Source organism: Pelmatolapia mariae, linkage group LG18 (genome assembly GCF_036321145.2).
Source record: "Pelmatolapia mariae isolate MD_Pm_ZW linkage group LG18, Pm_UMD_F_2, whole genome shotgun sequence".
Classification (NCBI taxonomy): Eukaryota; Metazoa; Chordata; class Actinopteri; order Cichliformes; family Cichlidae; genus Pelmatolapia; species Pelmatolapia mariae.
In genome coordinates this window covers 30,277,846-30,292,567 of record NC_086243.1, presented here as the reverse complement: position 1 = coordinate 30,292,567, position 14,722 = coordinate 30,277,846, and the positions used below count along the sequence as shown (strand labels likewise).

The 14,722-nt window shown below is 40.6% G+C and overlaps 2 protein-coding genes across 2 annotated transcripts; both read right to left on the bottom strand.

The window, feature by feature from the left end:
* Positions 1 to 229: 229 nt before the first annotated feature.
* On the bottom strand, positions 230 to 1,894 carry LOC134616886 (tripartite motif-containing protein 16-like). Its single transcript, XM_063461950.2, has one exon. It carries the CDS (start codon positions 1,892 to 1,894, stop codon positions 230 to 232), a length of 1,665 nt encoding a protein of 554 aa, XP_063318020.1.
* A 10,909-nt stretch (positions 1,895 to 12,803) lies between these two features.
* Positions 12,804 to 14,468, bottom strand: LOC134617015 (tripartite motif-containing protein 16-like). Its single transcript, XM_063462156.2, has one exon. It carries the CDS (start codon positions 14,466 to 14,468, stop codon positions 12,804 to 12,806), a length of 1,665 nt encoding a protein of 554 aa, XP_063318226.1.
* Positions 14,469 to 14,722: the final 254 nt, after the last annotated feature.

The window sequence follows — 14,722 nt, the reverse complement described above, 5'->3', positions numbered from 1 at the left end:
GGAGAAATATTTTAGTAAATCAAAATGATGATGAGCAGTGATAGCCTCCATAAACAGTCACAGGAAAGATCTCCTTTAAAAACTCAGAAACATCAAGAGAACAACTAGAAGATGTGGAGGTACCACCCATAATGTTTGACTGACAGCTGATCTCTGTGCAGAAATGATGGAGAGAAAATAAAATGAAACTAAAATACAGATTTAAACCCACAATATGAAAGACTTCAGTCTATTTCACTTTAATCAACTCAGCAGTGTCTCCATAATACTGAACCCAAAGTCCAGCATAGAGCGGCTGAGTGAATGTGGTCTGGACTCTGTGGAGGAGAGTCATGGTTTCAGAGACGCTGTAGAAGGACAAAATACCTGCTCTGTGATCCAGGTACACTCCTACTCTGGAGGAACGAGGACCTGAGACAGGAGTTTGGATGTTGTTGTACCGAAATGTATAACTGTTGTTGTTACAATGTAGTCCCCAAGATTTGTCATTATGTCCAAATATACATTCATTACCCCATCCTTTTCTGCTGATATTCTTGTATGCGACTGCTACATAAACTCCTCCCCCTCTCCACGCCACCTCCCAGTAACAACGTCCAGTCAGACTCTCTCTACTCAGGACCTGATCATATACAGTGAATCTGTCTGGATGATCAGAATAAGACTGTTTTTGATTCACATATGTTGCTTTTCTGTTCCCCTCTGATAATAACAGCTGTTTGTTTGCTGTGTTTGGATCCAGTGTGATTTCACATGAATATTTTAAGAATCCAGCTCTGGTCTTTGGCTCTGGTGGATCTGACAGTAAAACATCCACTTCAGTGACTGTCAGTGAGATGTTTGTCCATTCCTCTCTCAGAATGTCCTGTAGTTTATCTCTGACCTCTGACACAGCTGCTGTCACATCCTCAAAGTAGCTCAGAGGACAGATATTGATGCTGGATGAGTCTGTAGACTCACTGAGTGCTGACAGTGAGGTGTAGTTGTGTAGAAACTGGATGTGATCCTCTGTGTGTGAGAGCTGCTTCAGCTCAGCATCTTTCCTCTTCAGCTCAGTGATCTCCTGCTCCAGCTTCTCCTCAAGCTCTTTGACTCGACTCACTTCAGTTTCCTGCTGGGATCTGATCTGCTGCTTCACATCAGAGCTTCTTTTCTGGATGAGATGGATCAGCTCAGTGAAGATCTTCTCACTGTGCTCCACTGTTTGATCAGCAGACTGATTGATGGCCTCCACCTCCTGTTGAAGCAGCTTCACATCTTTCTCTCTGTCCTGGATTCTCTGCTGGATGTTTTGTCGACTCACCTCCAGCTCTCTCTGCCTCTCAGTCCTTTCTGCTGCAGCTGAGACTGTGTCGTGGCCTTTATGTTCATCCACAGGGCAGAGATAACAGATACTCTGCTGATCAGTACGGCAGAACATCTTCATCACCTCATCATGATGAGAGCAGATGTTCTCCTGGAGCTTCTTGGAGGGCTCCACCAGCTTGTGTTTCTTGAATGTAGGTGAATCATAATGAGTCTGAAGGTGTTTCTCACAGTAAGATGCCAGACAGACTAAACAGGACTTGAAGGCTTTCATTTTTCTTCCAGTGCAGACATCACAGGCCACATCTTCAGGTCCAGCATAGCAGTGATCAGCAGGAGCAGCTTGGAGTCCAGTCTTCTTCAGCTCCTCCACTAAATCTGCTAACATGGTGTTTTTCACCAGGACAGGCCTCGCTGTGAAAGTCTGTCTGCACTGAGGGCAGCTGTAGATTTTCTTCTTTTCCTCTTCATCCCAGAAGCTTTTAATACAGTTCATGCAGTAGCTGTGTCCACAGGGAATAGTCACCGGATCCTTCAGTAGATCCAAACAGATTGAACAGCAGAATTTTGTTTGGTCCATTTGATTCATGTGCTGTGCCGTTTCACCGTCTCTCAGTGACTGTCAGACAGTTTCACTTTCTCTGAACAGAAACAACCTCTGTGCTCTGAAGGGAAACAGATCTCTGCTCTTGTTCACCTCCTACAGGAAATGAGGCTCACCAGCAACTGCATTTACACCATGTTGTTTAGACCCATCCTGATACAGACACATCTGTGAAGGGAGGCACTAAAGAAACATCCTTACAGTGTGACTAAGAGCCAATCACATGATGCAGGGTGTGGTATGTTTGATTACAACATGCAGTAACAAGTCTGACCCAGTTAAGTTCAGCAAAGTTTAGGATGCTGTGATGAACAAAAATAAACGACACTTTATATTTTGACATTTTCTAATCTTAGTTCATTCTCACACTTACAGAATGATGCATGGGAACAACTGCCTCCACTAAATCAAACCTATGTTCAAATGAGATTATGATCATTAAATAGTAACAAATATTTAAATTTAGCAATAACAAATGCAGATCTGTCCACAGTGTTTACAAAAACAAACAAACAAACATTATTTTGTAGTTTTTCCTGTGTACACAGTCACAGTGGAGTTTAAATCAAAACATCAAGATGTGATTCTAAATGAAAACTTTCAAGTTTAATTCAAGGTTTTAGTAAAATTTTGCCTGAACTGTTTAGTAATTTTTCACAAAGTGTCCATGTCAGTAATTCATTCAAATGTATTTTGGTCTTAAACTGATCCAGTAAATGTAACTTTGTCTCACCTACTTAATCGAGTATTTTAGTTGTTTAACTGTCATTATAACTAAACTGAACATCCAAAGCTTTTCTCACTGCAGTTTTGTTGTGCAGTTATAGCAGCACTTTGAATCATCCACAGTTTTATAGAACTGTCTGTTGAATTGTTGTTTTGTTTGGTGCGATGGTTCTTTTTATTTAAATAATTGATGATAATTTGATGTATTTGATTATTTATTACTGGAGCAAACAATTCATTTATTCATGGTGCAAATATATAGTAGACTCAGGAGTTTAACTCAGTTTTCTTGGTCTTTGTTTATCGTTTCATTGAAAATCTTAATGTGTAAAGATCATCATAATTACATATGAAATTATATGTACAAATTACATGTTCCATTACACTATTAGCAGCACAGATTATACAGCAAACATCAGATTGATGGATGGAGCCAGAGGCTAAATGACTGTTCAGTCCTCTTTAGGAAACGATCTTCATATGACGACAAACACGACAACAATCAGCTGTCAAACTGTACAAGAAGTTCACAGTAATGTAAAAGAAGTTATATCACTTTATTTTTAAATGTACACACTCAGGGTCAGGACTGAAGACACTGATCGAGAAAATACTCTAAATATAAATATTCACCTAAACATTCACAATTATTCAATTGCATGAAAAGAAATATGAACTCTCTACAATACTGGCTTCTGATTGGTTGAAAAAGCAGGTGCTGAACTTCAGAAGAGCTAAACCTGCAAAACTGTGTAAAACCAGAGTGGATGCTGCCCTCTGACCTTTCAGAAGTACGATCTTTTTATGAAGACACAGAGGCAGAGTTATTATTCATCACTTTAAAGATGATATTCGTTATATGTTCTTCACTCGTTGTCTAGTAAAGTCCAGAGAATGAGACACATCATTTCAAAACATACAGCTGCATGTTAGAGATCACAGAGTTCTTCAGTCTTATGAGAACTCATGGAGACTAAATGTCAGACACATCAACAGTAAATGTCCTTCCTCCCCCCGTGAGTTTGTGTCCTCCACACTTGTTTACACAAACATCTGAGGTTTGAACAGTGTGCAAAACCACATGTTACAAAGCTGCTGAGCTACTGAATACTGGAATATTTCATTCAATATCACCATCTGACCAAAGGACAAACACAGAGAGGATTAGAGCGCCAAACTTTGTTTCAAACTGTTTCAGATTTTAGAGGCAAAAAGCAGAATTTCTACCTGGACAAAGAAATCAAAGCAGGAGAAAAACAAGCTTTTTACATTTATTCAAAGGCATTATGTGAATGTACTCTGAGCCACAGCCTCCTAAAGTAAAGACATTTTATCATCTAAACCAGACAGAGTCATGTTTTCAGCAGTGTCTGTATCCTCCATATAGACCATGCCATGGTCCACCTCGGGTGACCAGGTGTCTGACTTTATGTGGGACTACACAGCGCTCAGTCCTTGTTTCCCTGTGCCACACACACATTGAGCCAATGTCCAGTTTTTTTATTGACTCTAGTTTCTGTCGATCGGTAGGCCCACAAAAAAACCCTGTACAGGAAGTAGATTTCATCTCTCTGATAAAAGGAGTTCTAATCCCTGATCCTGTGAGTCTGACCCAGTAGATAATATTTATATGATCATATTTATGCCTTTGTTGTTTCACAAAGGGTTAAAAACATTCACAGGTTGGACTGTGGTTCTCCTTTTAGCGTCTCTGCTGGAGTTTTAACTGTGAACCTCTTAGATCCAAACTTCTGAACTGCTCATCCCACAGAGGACAAAAGGGAAGAACCCCGAATCTCTTCTTCACCTCACTTTTATACCTGCTCACCCTTTCTCCCCCCTTCCCTCACTGGATGTCACATCAAGTTGTTGACATTTAATCATCTGATGTCCACCCACACCTCATCTCTCTCTCTCTCTCTCTCTCTCTCTCTCTCTCTCTCTCTGATTTACAAGATTTAACACAAACTTTAAAATCACTTAATTACATTTTCTTTCTTATTCTTAACACAGAAAATTCACATTCAAAAACATAACACAGAATAAAACAGAGTAGCCCAGTAGTGGGACATGGTTCCAGCAACTCTGATGGTGACGGCCCGTTTGAAGCTGAAGCTCCGGCACGTGTGTCAAAAAAATCAACACACTGCTTCAGAAACGCTGTGCTGAGGCTCGGTTTGTCTGAACAGAGTCACGTGATCAATGACGTCTGAAGCTTCATTCAGCACGTCACTGCTTCAGTACCTGATTCAATGATTTATAAGGAATTGAATCATTGGTGGGATTTGTGCTGTGTTTTGGTGATTTTGTGCGAGAGAGAGTGAATCAGTGTGCGACATAATTATAGACATGGAGCCAGGAAGAGAGGACGCTCTGCCTGTTCCTAAATAAAAACCAGTTCATCAGCTGCTCTGCTCCCAGATCTAAAATATGATACACATACTTATAATTATAGAAGTTATAGTATATGATATATCTTCCTGATGATCGAGGAAAAATTAATCTTCCCATTGAATGTTTTTTTCCTTCCTCTTTGGAGCTAAAAGAGGCCACCCAAACACATGAGCTATCAATGGAAAGACAGGATCTCCTCTATTTAGTACATTGAGACTTATTACGATAGCTCAAATAAGTCAAAAGATAGAGACCAAAAACAAATGTTTATTACAGAGGACATAAATGAATAGGCTGGTTCTCAGGAGGATATAAACGTACCTGACTGCTGGTTAATTACTTAATCAGGTGGAAGCAGGGACCCCACAGCACAAGCATACTCACAACCTATGAGATTGATTATAAGATTATATATTTTAATAGTAAAAACATCAAGAAACCACAGGACAACAACCCATGGCACGTGTTTAACATCAGACGGCCTCTGACGTCCAAATGAAGCTTTCTGAAGCTTGCATTGAAAAAATGGTTCATTACTCAAAGCTTTTCAACACAAACCTCTTTGGTGACATCTGGTGGACAAAACTATGAAGAGCAGCTTGAATCTGCAGCTTAAAAAATGAACTGCTTCATTATGATCACCCACTCTGCAGAGCTTGTGTTTGATGTCATGTGACAGTTCAGTGTGATATCAGGCTGATGTGGTGCTTTGTACATTTTTCTTTTGGGGGGGGGGGGGGGGGGGGGGGGTGAAAAAGTTATGTTATGTCTATTTCAATAATAAATCATTTAGATGAATAAACCTTCCTTGTTTAACTGGCAGCTCTTTATAGACTGCTGCTAATTTGCCCTGAAGCCATACCGCTATCTGTGGTTACATACGAAACTAAACCACACACACATTTCTTATCTAATAATTATTATTAATATCAAATCAATGCTGTAGACATAAAAACCATAATTACAACTATTAAATAAAATATTTCCCACTTGGTGAAGTACGGAAGCGTAGAGCTGCCACCCAGTCAAAAGAAAAATAGAGCTATATCACGTTATAATGTGAACTTTATTGTTCTAACAATATACTTTTCATGTTTGTACAATATAATATCACGTTATTACAAAACATATTTCACGTTCTTACAATATAAATATTATTTTGTATGAATGTGATAATTATACTGTTAGAATAATAAAGTTTTCATGTTATAACGTGATATAGCTATATTTTTCTTTTGCCCGGGTGGCAGCTCTACACTTCCGTAGCCACCTTACTACAATCTACAATAAACTAATATGTCTATTCAGTCCTCTCTTTAATCACTTGGTACCACCAGGAACTTTAAAAGGGCACTAAAGCTGTCTGGAGACCCTTTTGGCTGGCACACCATCAAGAGAAACCACAGCTAAGACAATCTTATCCAAAAGGCAAGTGTAAAAATATTGTTTTCCACCAGCTTCCCATACTAATTGAAATTTATTTTCCTAGACAGACAGTAGCAGCTGAAAAACTGCCCACAAGCAAAACCTAAAGCCAAATAATCAATAAAACATAACAAACTTTTGTATGAGTGCCCTTTCCTTTAATATCAATATTAAAATAACCAATGTCATATCTTCACTACTTAACCATACCTTCATTACACCCTCATCCTGCACCACACACACACACACACCACGGTCAGACTCTTGGTAAGGTCTGTTATTAAAATCACTGTTACTCTATTTTCTGATTCATTATACTGGTTAACTTAAACATATTTATTTTAATTTATTTTCAACATGCCAGTATTGAGAAACTGAGCATAAATAAACCTCAGTGAAACCACATATAAGTTCTGGTAACTGGCACATATTTATGTTTAATATGCTGTTTTAAATTTTGATCAGTTTTAGGTGTTTGTGCGACTGTGTTAACCACGTACGCTTACTTCGGTGACAGTGACAGAGTGTTGTGTCTTCATCTTTGTGGAAACTTGGCTTAACAATAACATTCCCGACAGTGACATTCAACTCGACCGACTAACATGTTTTCGAGCAGACAGAGGTCTCGCTAAAGGCAGTACTCCAGGAGGATTTCACAAAGCTTCAGCGACGGCTGAGACACTCGGAGGCTGTGACGAGGAATACAGACCATCACAGACTACAAGCCCACTCCACAGACCGTTGTTGGTTTCATGTCTTTACCGGATGAGCTAAACAAATTCTTCGCTCACTTTGAGGCACAGACCTTCACCCCCGCACAGAAGACCCCCCCAACAATCGGGTGGTGACACTATCCCCAGACACTGTGTGGAGATCCCTTGCTAGGATCACTCAAAGCCCCAGGTCCTGACAACATCCCGGGATGAGCACTGAAGAACTGTGCTGCAGAACTCACAGATGTCTTCATAGAAATCTTTAACACATCACTGAGCCAGGCTGTTGTTCCCACATGCCTCAAAGCCTCCACCATCATTCCTGTACCGAAGAAGTCATCTCCCTCCTGCTTTCATTACTACCATCCAGTTGCACTCACCTCCATCATTATGAAGCAGTTTTAAACGCCCTTCACTCAGCCCTGGCCCATCAGGACACTAGAGACTCATATGTTAGAATGCTGTTCATAGACTTCAGTTCAGCATTCAACACCATCATTCCCCAGCAACTCATTCACAAACTGGATGTGCTGGGGATCAGCACCTGGCTGTAACTGGCTGCTGGATTACCTGACAGGAAGACAGCAGACAGTACGGGTCGGCAGCAACACCTCCAGCACAAGAACACTGAGTACGGCGCTCCCCAAGGATGTGTGTTGAGCCCCCTTCTCTTCACTCTGCTGAACCACGACTGCACACCACCACACAGCTCCAACCTTTTCATTAAGTTTGCAGACGACACAACTGTGGTAGGTCACATCAGCAACAACGATGAGACCTACTACAGGTGTGAAGTTTACTATCTGTCCGAGTGGTGCAGCAACAACAACCTGTCCCTGAATGTGGAGAAGACTAAGGAGATCTTCATAGACTTCAGGAGAACTCAAACCCTGCACACCCCACTAACCATCAATGGTGCTGCTGTGGAGAGGGTAAGCAGCAGCACCAAGTTCCTGGGTGTGCACATCTCAGAAGATCTCTCCTGGTCAAAAAACACAGCATCACTGGTCAGTAAAGCCCAACAGCGACTCTACGTCCTCCGCAAACTGAGGAGAGCAAAAGCCTCAACCCCCATTATGAGCACAGAGCACAGAGGCACTGTTGAGAGTATCCTCACCAGCTGCATCACTGTGTGGTATGGCTCCTGCACTGGGTCCTGCTGGAAAAAGTTACAACAGGTAGTGAGAGCAGCGGAGAGGATCATGGGTACTTCTCTTCCCCCCCTCCAGGACATCTACTGCACCCGCCTCACCTGGAAAGCCCTCTGCATTACAGGTAACTCCACTCATCCGTCCAACAGCTTCTTCAGTTTGCTGCCATCAGGAAGGAGACTGAACAGCCTTCGGGCCAGAACCAGCAGACTGAGAGACAGCTTCATCCATCAGGCTGTCAGGATGCTGAATTCACTCCCTGCTCTCACACACGAACTCCAGACCTGCATTCACCTCTTTCCTCTGAACCCCCCACCCCCACTTGCACAGGAACTTGTGCACAATCACTATGATTGTATTGAACACTGCTGTTTAAATAATTGTATAGTATTGCATTGTGTTGTACATAAGACTTTTATTTTATTTTTATCTTTTTATCTTTATATTGTTTTAGTGTACACTGGGGGCCATGGGAGGATTACAGTTTCAAATTCCTGTGTATGGTCCTTGACAAACACGCTAACTTTGACTTGACTTTGACACACAAAACTGCCGAGGTTGAAGCTGGCTTCAGTCTCTTTCTACCCCAGGTCTCACCACATTTCCAAAATGTAAACTCTGAGTCTCATAAGAAATGTGGTTCAAAAAGATGTGCTGATCTATGAATGCATCCTTACTGAAAGCTAAAGATGTCCAGCAGACAAAAACAGCAGCTGAATGAACAGTTATCATGAGCGAGTGTACAAACACGATCACAGGAAATAACAGAAATAAACTGTAGTTTCCATTTATACCTGTAGTGTTTTTTCAGGTCAATAACATCTTCCACTATGTAAAAATACGATTTCATTGAATCTTAAACAAATAAAAACTTTTTTCTTTCCCCAGAATTTAGACAAAATGAACAAAAAGTTAATTATTAACTATTTAAGTATTAAAATAGGAAAAATAAGTTTAAGTTAAATTACCTTTGAATTAAGAAACTACTTCATTATAAAGTCCTAAACCACAAAGACCGAAAATAAAGATAAGTGTCTTTAAAGATGATTCAAAAACAGTTGTAGGAGCAGTTTTATGAACCATGTTCTGTTAATATACTGACTAACCAGCAGCAACACTCTGACTCAGTGTTTCCATCTGTGTTTATTTCTATCTTTACAGTCAGGCATAAACATCTCACAGCAGCTGGAAAAACCAGTGAGCACACTTTAGAGGAAAAACATGATCTGAATAGTGAGAGTGATAATTCACGTAAACAAATGTACTCAATGTGTGGTATACTCTGAAAGTAACTTACTGTAAGTGTATATTGCTTAAGAGCAACACAGCAAATCAAAGAGTCACAACTATAAAACAGCCAATGATGAAACACACATGATGCATTTAAAGTTTGTTCATTTGTAAAATATTCTCTGTAATGTAAATTGTTCTGCTCTCTGACAAACCATCAGAGGTGCAGCACGTGTATCATTTGGTGTTTGAAGCAGAAACAAAAGCAAAGAGTTAAAGGAAGACACATTTGAAGAAGAAGGAAAATGAAAACAAGACGTCACTGAGCAACAACCTGACAGAACGAGAGCCAACAGTTTACTATCAGAACTGAGGCTGATCATTAACAGGGAGCAGCAGGTAACAAGGTCATCAGCAGTGGAGGAAAGTATGGAAGTAATACTCAGCTTCATATTTGAAGATACTCGAGTATCTTAGCTACAGGTCTGGAACAATGGTTTTATTTCCTTTCCCATTAAACATCTCACACAGCCCCTCATCTGTGACCCTTAGCAAACCCACTGGATATCTACCTGTACATAAAGGAGATCAGATCAGTCCCATCTAGACCAGCTGTGACAGGAAAATGCTGCTTACACTTTGATGCATCAGTTTCAGTTTGTCATAGAAGACAATATATCAGATTGAGGCATTATTTTCCTGCAGTGACTAAATCTACTTTGTACTTTAAACAGCACTTGTACACTGTGGAAATCCCATAAGAACGTCTCCTGAACTCTGAAAATAAACAAAAAAAAAAACAAAGACTAAAAGGAGGTCATGGGTGCTTATGATGCAATAAAAAAGTGACTGATGTCCTAGAATACAACAGAACAGTGTCTCTACAAACGTATGAAAACATGACAGTCTTGCATTAGTTTGTATTCTTATGATTTCAAAAAAAGAGGGAAAAAAATCTCCTTGAAATCCACAATTCCTTTTTGCTATTTCTTAGTGTGTGACGTATTTTATTGCCTTTATGATTGATGCAAACAGTTTCCTGATTCATAATGGAAATAGATTTTAGACACAGGAGGAACACGCAGTGATCAGCAGGAGCAGCTTGGAGTCCAGTCTTCTTCACACTGAGGAGGGACATATATGCAGGAACAGTTGTCATAACTGTTACAACCACCAGATGGCGAAAGAGTCCCACTGCAACTTTAAGCCATGAAGGATGTGTCTTGATGTTTGCTTGTGATAAATCTGCTTTATGTGAGTCTTTTTCAGAAAGTAACAGTAATAAGTCTGATTATATGTCTTTAAATTGTAAACATGCAGCTGTATGTTAGAAGTCAAAGGGTCCTTAAGTCTTCTGTAAATTGACGGGGATCAAATGAAGGACACAAGTATCTGTTCTTACTCTAATAAATGCTGCTTTAATATCCAACAGACTATTTTCCTTCCTCATCAGCAGTAAACAGCTCGACTCCGTCTGTGCATTTGTGTCCTCCATACTTGTTCACACAGACATCTCAGGCTTGATGCCACGATGCAGTGTAGAAACCTGACAACCCTCTGACTCATGTTCAAATGTTCAAGGACATTTCTCAGGATCATGTATGACCCCTTTTTGAAATTTGGACTTTCATTAATAATATTTGTGTTTCTGAGTCATTTCTGTGGAGACTTCTGTCCAACGTAGTGTCCAAATGAAGCCTGAAGCTTTTCTTCAGCCTCTTGTCAGATGGTCAGCAACAAAACTCTGTTCCAACCAATGTCTGATAAGAGATGAGACACAGCAGCTGAGCAAATGATCATTTCATGCTGAAGACATCCTCAGACAGAATTAAATACATACATAAACACAGCCTGGTGCCAATAACACAGCTAATGACACTGCTGTATCACTGGCTTTACTGATTAAAGACCATATCTGAAGGAAATCTTTGAACACAACAGAAAGTGACCTTTTAAACACTGAGTGTCATCCTCACCTCAGTTCAGTCTTCAGCTGTTCTGTGGTCACCATGACTGTTTCACTGTACTCATCAACTAGTTGTTAAACTGTAATAGACTTCATTTGAAATGATTTGTTGTGAACAAGTGTAATACTGTAGTTTAAATGCAGCCCATAAACACTACATTATACAAAGCTGATGAGCTGCTGATGAAATATTTGAGTGATAATTTCAGTGCAAACTAAATAAGTGACGAACTAATGATGCTTTGATCCAGTTTACCATGATCTATGACACAATGCACTTTATGATAAAGGCTTTATTCAGCCTAAAAACATGTCAGAATGTAAAACATGTGGACAAACTGAGCTGAGGTGCTTTAACCTCCTCTACATCCCTGTTAGCAGGATGAAGGCGCCCTCTTGTGTTGTGCATCACTTTCAGATTTCACTTGTTAACCTGCAGGAAGACAAAACTTCACTGAGCCTTCAGCAGCTTCAACATCATCAGTAAAGACAGATTAAAATATGTGTAATATCACACTGTGTCAGTTTGTTCACAGGAGTCACAACCTGTAACACTGATGCTGCATTCAAGGACCATTACAAACATCTGAAAGGACTTAAGAACATGAAGAAAATGTGACTTGTTTCTCTGTAATGAAGCTGTTTTAGTGAAGAAAGTTGAAAGGTCACAGAGCGACTGCTGAATCTTCTGCTCTAAACATGAACTCTGAACTTTGTGATGCTTCAGGAGGAAAACTGCTTCAGTTATTCTCTCAGATTAGTTTCATATTTTCTGCATCAGATTTGAGTGAGATCCTGGAATGAAGACAGAAGAAAAGACTTTGTTCAAAGTTTGATTTATAGTTAAACCTTCCAGTTTATTCACACAATAAAACATCAACACAATATATGAATTCATTCATTAAAATCACAGTTTTTCCTCATTTGTTTGATGATTTTGACAAAAACAAACACAAACACACACACATGGTCTGCCATACTCATAAAGAGAAATGTCGACATTTTTCAATACAAATATTCCAGAAACATTTAGAGGATAGAGAAGTTTACATTTTCATGTGGAGAAATATTTTAGTAAATCAAAATGATGATGAGCAGTGATAGCCTCCATAAACAGTCACAGGAAAGATCTCCTTTAAAAACTCAGAAACATCAAGAGAACAACTAGAAGATGTGGAGGTACCACCCATAATGTTTGACTGACAGCTGATCTCTGTGCAGAAATGATGGAGAGAAAATAAAATGAAACTAAAATACAGATTTAAACCCACAATATGAAAGACTTCAGTCTATCTCATTTTCATCAATTCAGCAGAGTCTCCATGTCGCCAAACCCAAAGTCCAGCATAGAGCGGCTGAGTGAATGTGGTCTGGACTCTGTGGAGGAGAGTCATGGTTTCAGAGACGCTGTAGAAGGACAAAATACCTGCTCTGTGATCCAGGTACACTCCTACTCTGGAGGAACGAGGACCTGAGACACGAGTTTTAATGTTGTTGTGCCGAAATGTGTAACTGTTTTTGTTACAATCCAATGACCAAGATTTGTCATTACGTCCAAATACACATTCTTTACCCCCTCCTTTTCTGCTGATATTCTTGTATGCGACTGCTACATAAACTCCCCCCCCTCTCCACGCCACCTCCCAGTAACAACGTCCAGTCAGACTCTCTCTACTCAGGACCTGCCACATCTCAGTGAATCTGTCTGGATGATCAGAATAAGACTGTTGTTGTGTCATTACTTTTGCTTTTCTGTTCCTCTCTGATAATAACAGCTGTTTGTTTGCTGTTTTTGGATCCAGTGTGATTTCACATGAATATTTTAAGAATTCAGCTCTGGTCTTTGGCTCTGGTGGATCTGACAGTAAAACATCCACTTCAGTGACTGTCAGTGAGATGTTTGTCCATTCCTCTCTCAGAATGTCCTGTAGTTTATCTCTGACCTCTGACACAGCTGCTGTCACATCCTCAAAGTAGCTCAGAGGACGGATATTGATGCTGGATGAGTCTGTAGACTCACTGAGTGCTGACAGTGAGGGGTAGTTGTGTAGAAACTGGATGTGATCCTCTGTGTGTGAGAGCTGCTTCAGCTCAGCATCTTTCCTCTTCAGCTCAGTGATCTCCTGCTCCAGCTTCTCCTCAAGCTCTTTGACTCGACTCACTTCAGTTTCCTGCTGGGATCTGATCTGCTGCTTCACATCAGAGCTTCTTTTCTGCATGAGATGGATCAGCTCAGTGAAGATCTTCTCACTGTGCTCCACTGTTTGATCAGCAGACTGATTGATGGCCTCCACCTCCTGTTGAAGCAGCTTCACATCTTTCTCTCTGTCCTGGATTCTCTGCTGGATGTTTTGTCGACTCACCTCCAGCTCTCTCTGCCTCTCAGTCCTTTCTGCTGCAGCTGAGACTGTGTCGTGGCCTTTATGTTCATCCACAGGGCAGAGATAACAGATACTCTGCTGATCAGTACGGCAGAACATCTTCATCACCTCATCATGATGAGAGCAGATGTTCTCCTGGAGCTTCTTGGAGGGCTCCACCAGCTTGTGTTTCTTTAATGTAGGTGAATCATAATGAGTCTGAAGGTGTTTCTCACAGTAAGATGCCAGACAGACTAAACAGGACTTGAAGGCTTTTATTTTTCTTCCAGTGCAGACATCACAGGCCACATCTTCAGGTCCAGCATAGCAGTGATCAGCAGGAGCAGCTTGGAGTCCAGTCTTCTTCAGCTCCTCCACTAAATCTGCTAACATGGTGTTTTTCACCAGGACAGGCCTCGCTGTGAAAGTCTGTCTGCACTGAGGGCAGCTGTAGATTTTCTTGTTTTCCTCTTCATCCCAGAAGCTTTTAATACAGTTCATGCAGTAGCTGTGTCCACAGGGAATAGTCACCGGATCCTTCAGTAGATCCAAACAGACTGAACAGCAGAATTTTGTTTGGTCCATTTGATTCATGTGCTGTGCTGTTTCACCGTCTCTCAGTGACTGTCAGACAGTTTGACTTTCTCTGAACAGAAACAACCTCTGTGCTCTGAAGGGAAACAGATCTCTGCTCTTGTTCACCTCCTACAGGAAATGAGGCTCACCAGCAACTGCATTTACACCATGTTGTTTAGACCCATCCTGATACAGACACATCTGTGAAGGGAGGCACTAAAGAAATATCCTTACAGAGCGACCAAGAGCCATTCAGGTGATGCAGGGTGTGG